The 6,000-nt window shown below is 67.5% G+C and overlaps 1 protein-coding gene across 1 annotated transcript in view; it reads right to left on the bottom strand.

Moving 5' to 3' along the window:
• The window catches only part of SIN3B (SIN3 transcription regulator family member B), a 33,631-nt gene that overhangs the window by 23,766 nt on the left and 3,865 nt on the right, over positions 1-6,000 (bottom strand). Inside the window, exons 7-10 of the mRNA XM_053291721.1 lie at positions 5,534-5,623; positions 4,679-4,797; positions 3,424-3,631; positions 3,201-3,317 (exon numbers count right to left, since the gene is read on the bottom strand). Coding sequence (XP_053147696.1) covers positions 3,201-3,317; positions 3,424-3,631; positions 4,679-4,797; positions 5,534-5,623 — 534 coding nt within the window. The remainder of the gene's footprint in view (positions 1-3,200; positions 3,318-3,423; positions 3,632-4,678; positions 4,798-5,533; positions 5,624-6,000) is intronic.

Below are 6,000 nucleotides of genomic sequence, written 5' to 3'. Positions count from 1 at the left end.
GAAGGAAGGAGGGGGAGGAGGAAGGGGGAAGGAGGAAGGGGGGAGGAGGAAGGAAGGAGGGGAAGGAGGAAGGGGGAAGGAGGAAGGAAGAAGGAAGGAGGGGGAGGGAAGGAGGAAGGGGGGAGGAGGAAGGAAGAAGGAGGGGGAGGGAAAGGAGGAGGAAGGAGGAGGAAGGAAGGAGGGAAGGAGGAAGGAAGGAGGGGGAGGAGGAAGGGGGGAGGAGGAAGGAAGGAGGGGGAGGAGGAAGGAAGGAGGGGGAGGAGGAGGAAGGAGGGGGAGGAGGAGGAGGAGGAAGGAGGGGGAGGAGGAGGAGGAGGAGGAAGGAAGGAGGAGGAGGAAGGGGGAGGAGGAAGGAGGAGGGGGAGGAGGGAGGAGGAAGGAGGAAGGGGGAGGAGGAAGGAGGAAGGGGGAGGAGGAAGGGGGAGGAGGAAGGAAGGAGGGGGAGGAGGAAGGGAGGAGGAAGGAAGGAGGGGGAGGAGGAGGAAGGAGGGGGAGGAGGAAGGAAGGAGGGGGAGGAGGAAGGAAGGAGGGGGAGGAGGAAGGAAGGAGGGGGAGGAGGAAGGAGGAGGAGGAGGAAGAAGGAAGGAGGGGGAGGAGGAAGAAGGAAGGAGGGGGAGGAGGAAGAAGGAAGGAGGGGGAGGAGGAGAAAGGAGGGGGAGGAGGAGAAGGAGGGGGAGGAGGAGGAAAGGAGGGGGAGGAGGAGAAAGGAGGGGGAGGAGGAGAAAGGAGGGGGAGGAGGAGAAAGGAGGGGAGGAGGAGAAAGGAGGGGGAGGAGGGGGAGGAGGAGAAGGAGGGGGAGGAGGGGGAGGAGGAGGGGGAGGAGAAAGGGGGAGGGGGAGAGGAGGGGGAGAGGAGGAGGAGGAGGGGGAGGGAGGAAGGAGGAGGAGGGGGAGGAGGGGGAGGAGGGGGAGGAGGGGGGAGGGAGGAAGGAAGGAGGAGGAAGAGGAAGGAGGGGGAGGAGGAGGAAGAGGAAGGAGGGGGAGGAAGAGGAAGGAGGGGGAGGAGGAGGGGGGAGGAGGGGGAGGAGGGAGGAAGGAGGGGGAGGAGGGGGAGGAGGGAGGAAGGAGGGGGAGGAGGGAGGAAGGAGGGGGAGGAGGGAGGAAGGAGGGGGAGGAGGGAGGAAGGAGGGGGGAGGAGGGAGGAAGGAGGGGAGGAGAAGGAGGAGGAGGAAGGGGGAGGGGGAGGGGGAAGGAGGGGGAGGGGGAGGAGGGGAGGGGGAGGAGGGGAGGGGGAGGGGGAGGAGGGGGAGGAGGGGGGAGGAAGAGGAGGAGGAGAGGAAGGAAGGAGAGAGAGGAGGAGGAAGGAGGAGGAGAGGAGGAAGGAGGGGGAGGGGGAGGGGGAGGGGGAGGGGGAGGGGGAGGAAGGAGGAGGAGGGGAGGAGGGAGGAGAGGGAGGAGGGGGAGGAGGAGGGGAAGAGGAGGAGGAGGAGGAGGGAAGAGGAGGAGGAGGAGGAGGAGGGGAAGAGGAGGAGGAGGAGGAGGAGGGGAAGAGGAGGAGGAGGAGGAGGAGGGAAGAGGAGGAGGAGGAGGAGGAGGGGAAGAGGAGGAGGAGGAGGAGGAGGAGGGGAGGAGGAGGAGGAGGAGGAGGGGAAGAGGAGAGGAGGGGGAAGAGGAGGAGGAGGAGGAGGAGGAGGGGAAGAGGAGGAGGAGGAGGAGGGGAAGAGGAGGAGGAGGAGGGGAAGAGGAGGAGGAGGAGGAGGGGAAGAGGAGGAGGAGGAGGAGGAGGGGAAGAGGAGGAGGAGGAGGAGGGAAGAGGAGGAGGAGGAGGAGGAGGAGGGGGAGGGGGAGGAGGAGGAGGAGGAGGAGGAAGAGGGGAAGAGGAGGAGGAGGAGGAGGAGGAGGAGGAGGAGGGGAAGAGGAGGGGTAGAGAGGAGGGAGGGGAGGAGGAGGGGAGGGGTAGAGGAGGAGGAGAGGGGTAGAGGAGGAGGAGAAGGGTAGAGGAGGAGGAGAAGGGGTAGAGGAGGAGGAGGAGGAGGAGAGGAGTGGAGGAGGAGGAGGAGGAGGAGTAGAGGAGGAGGAGGAGGAGTAGAGGAGGAGGAGGAGGAGGGGAAGAGGAGGAGGGGAAGAGGAGGAAGAGGAGGAGAGGAGGAGGAGGAGGAGGGGTAGAGGAGGAGGAGGGATAGAGGAGGAGGAGGAGGGATAGAGGAGGGAGGAGGAGGGATAGAGGAGGAGGAGGAGGAGGAGGAGGAGAAGAAGGAGGAGGAGGAGGGAGAGGAGGAGGAGGAGAGGAGGAGGAGGAGGGGAAGAGGAGGAGGAGGAGGAGGAGGAGGGGAAGAGGAGGAGGGGAAGAGGAGGAGGAGGACAGGAGGGGGAGAGGAGGGGGAGGGGAGAGGAGGGGGAGGGAGGGGAGAGGAGAGGAGGAGGGAGGAGGAGGGGGAGAGGAGGAGGGGAGGAGGAGGGGGAGAGGAGGGGGAGAGGAGGAGGGGAGGAGGAGGGGGAGAGGAGGAGGAGGGGAAGAAGAGGAGGAAGAGGAGGAGGAGGAAGAGGAGGAGGAGGAAGAGGAGGAGGAGGAGCAGGAGGAGGGGAAGAGGGGGAGGAGGAGGAGGGGAGGAGGAGGAAGGGGAGGAGGAGGAGGGGAGAGGGAGGAGGAGGAGGGGAAGAGAGGGAAGGGAAGAGGGGAAGAGGGGAAGAGGGGGAGGAGGAAGAGGGGGAGGAGGAAGAGGGGGAGAGGGGGAGGAGGAAGAGGGGGAGAGGGGGAGGAGGAAGAGGGGAAGAGGGGGAGGGGGAAGAGGGGGAGGGGGAAGAGGGGGAGGGGGAAGAGGGGAAGAGGGGGAGGGGGAAGAGGGGGAGGAGAAGGAGGAGGAGGAGGAGAAGGGGGAGGAGGAGAAGGGGGGGAGGAGGAGGAGGAGGAGAAGGGGGAAGGAGGAGAAGGGGGAAGGAGGAGGAGAAGGGGGAAGGAGGAGAAGGAGGAGAAGGGGGAAGGAGGAGGAGAAGGAGGAGGAGAAGGGGGAAGAGGAGGGAGAAGAACTGCCCTCCCCCAAGGGGGGGCCTTCCTGTCCCTTCTGCTCTTCTCAGTGGCTCGTGGGGTGGGGGGGACCCCACAGACCCATCTCCCCCCACTCCCCCACCCCTCCTCCAGTGAACCCGCTCAGGAGACAGGAGGATGGGGCTCCTCAAATGCCTTCTTCCCTGGGCAGCACCCCCCCCCCGCAGTCCCAGGGCGGCCCCCTCCCCGCCCCAGCCCTCCTCCGGGGGCCTCACCTCGAAGCGCTCGTCCTCACACCGATGCAGCTGCTCTTCGTAGGGCGTCTTCTTGGAGCTGACGAAGGTGGAGTCTTCAGACCAGGACGGGAAGGAGACCCAGGTGTCATTCAACACCTGCGGCGGGAGAGAGGCCCCCCCCCGGGTTAAAGCAGGCCCCTCGGCCCCCGCAGAGGCGCTGCTGCCCGCCCCCCGCCCCCCCGCCTCCTGCCCCCCAGCCCACCTCCTTGCAAATGGCGGTCCGCCCGCTGCACTTGGGCTGCTGGTAGGTCTTGGGCAGGGCCCGGTAGCTGGAGCCGATGCGCTTGCAGGAGGCGTAGTCGATCTCCCGGCACATCCCGTCCCCGGAGCGCTCGCTCATGGGGGAGGCAAAGGAGAGCTCCTTCACCCCCAGGAAGGACTTGAACTGCGCAAAGAGCTCTGGGAATTTCCTGCAAAAAGGCGGGGGGCGGGGAGAGGCAAGGGTCAGCCCAGCAGAGGGAGCAGGCCTTTCCCCTTTGCAGGTCACTGGGGGGGGGCCATCCGCTGAGGGGGGTGTACACAATCAAACAAACAAGCGCTAGCCAGCCCCCCCTCCCCCACACACCCCCCTTGGCCCAAGTGGGATGGCCTCCTCTGCCTCGCGGCCAGCGCGCAGCCCCCTCCATCTCCAGCGGACGGTGGCATCCAAGGACCAGCCCGAGGGCGGGGAGGGCTGCTCTGCGGCTGGGGAGGCCTGCTGGCTCCAGCCTCGCAGGCTCCATCAAAGCCCCGGCGGCAGCGGCGGCTACTTCCCAGAGGTCTTTGGCTACTACGCCGCCGCCTCCTCCTGCATCAGGCCCCGAAGCCTCCTTGGCCGCCGAAGGAGGTGTCAGCAGTGAGGACCCCAAAGCCCGGCTCTCGGCCCCCACAGTGACCCCGCCTGGCCACTAGAGGAGGAGGAGTCCAGAGGTCTCTGGGGCCGCTCCGTGGCTGCTGGAGGCTCCTGCCTGTCTGGGCTCCCGGCCTCCCTCGGTGCCCCAGGCCGCCTTCCCTCCCTGGCTCAGCTCTGTGCCACCAGAGCCCACCCTGCTGCTGCCCGAAGACTCCTCTCAGCCCTCCAGAGGATGCTGCTGCTCCCGCAGGGGGAACCGCCCCAGACCCCTCCTCCGGTGGGCCCCACCATCGGCCCCCGAGGAAGGGCGGCCCACGCGGCCGGAGGGCTTCTCTTCCGCCCAGCGGCTGGCCAGGCCACGCTCTCGACGACAAGGGCAGACTCTGCTGGCTGGCCTGGGACGCCTCCCCCTTCCCCACCCGCCGTCGCCCCAGTTCTGGCGGAGGCCTGGGCAGAATTCTGCCACCACCGCCTGGTGCCCGGCGCCCGGAGGCCTTCTGCTCCTCCCTCCCTCGGCTGAAGGGCCGCCTGCCAGCTGCTGTCCAGGGAGAGGAACTGCTGGGGGGCCAGGAGAAGCGGAGGCGCCGGCAGCTGGGCCTCCAGGGGACCCCACGAGGGCTCTTACCCCAGGAAGGGCGTGACCAGCTGCAGCAGCTCCGAGCCGGACACCAGCTCTTGGTTGAAGAGGGCGATGCAGCGGAGGAAGTTCTCGTACACCTCCTGGCTCTTCAGGACTCTCCGCACCTACCAAGGCAGCCGCCAAGAAGGGGGGGGGGAGTCAGCCACGGGCCCACCAGGGGGGGGAGGGAGGGAGCAGCTGACCCAGCTCTGCCCCCACTCGCTGCCTTCAGCAGCAGCACTGCACAGCCATGGGGGGCCCAGCCCAAGAGCGCCAGACTCCCCGGCCAGGGCGGCTAGGCTGGGCCGCTGGGGGTGCCTCTTCCAAGCTGCTGCCTGGAGCAACAGCCGGCGGTCTGGCCGGATCCCGGGGCTGCTTGGCACGCCGGCTTCCCTCCTCGGCAGCCCCCTCTGGAGACCCTCCCGTGCCCCCTCCCCGGCAAGCAAGCGCAGGTCCGCTGCCTCCTCCGCTCCCCCACCAGCCTGGCTACAACTTGGGGCTTCCAGGAACTAAGCCATGACGTAGCTGCCTTCTGCTGAGCCTAGTTCTTGGTCCATTCGGCTCAGGACTGTCTACTCGGGCTGGCAGCAGCTCTCCAAGGCTGCAGGCAGGAGCCTCCCCCAGCCCAACACCCGGAGAAGCTGCCGGGGGCAGAACCCAAAATCTTCTGCCTGCACTGAGCAACCACCCGCCCGACCCAGAACAAGGCTGCTGCCAGCCTGCCCGGGCCCAGCAGCAGCAGCTGCCGCCTGTTCTTGGGCCCACTCCCTTCCCTGGGCCCTGCGCCTGCGGAGATGCTCCCCCCTTCATGGGGGCTCCCCCCACCCCACCCCACCCCACCCCCCGTGCCAGACAACAGACCTTGTCAAAGAAAGAGAACTCCTGCAAGGTCCCGTACTTCCCCACGGGGGCCACCGAGAGGTCCTTGGTGCCTCGCAGCTTCATCTTCTTCTGTGGGGAGAGGAGGAGGAGGAGGAGGTGGAGGAGGGGAGTGCGTGGCGCCCCTCAGCACCCTCCTGATGCTCCCGCCTGGCCGGGATCTCCCGGCTGTCCCCTCGCCAGACGCCACCACCCCGGCCGCCAGGGGCTTCTCCCCTCCTCCCAGGCATCCCATTTCTCCAAAAGAGAAGCGGGGAGAAATGGAGATTTGCCCCGTCCGAGGAGGCTCAGAAGCCGCCCTCCCTCCTGCCACCCAAGGGGGTCTCCTCCTCCTCCTCCTTCTCTTCCTGCGGGACGCTTCAGTCCCCCGAAAGTGACACCAACGGCTGAGGACCTAACCCTAACCCTAACCCTTGTCCGCAGGGTGCAGAGAGAGCCCAGCACAGCCA

The sequence above is a fragment of the Hemicordylus capensis genome, chromosome 2 (genome assembly GCF_027244095.1).
Source record: "Hemicordylus capensis ecotype Gifberg chromosome 2, rHemCap1.1.pri, whole genome shotgun sequence".
In the NCBI taxonomy this organism is placed as follows: Eukaryota; Metazoa; Chordata; class Lepidosauria; order Squamata; family Cordylidae; genus Hemicordylus; species Hemicordylus capensis.
This window is presented reverse-complemented; position numbering and strand designations above follow the sequence as displayed.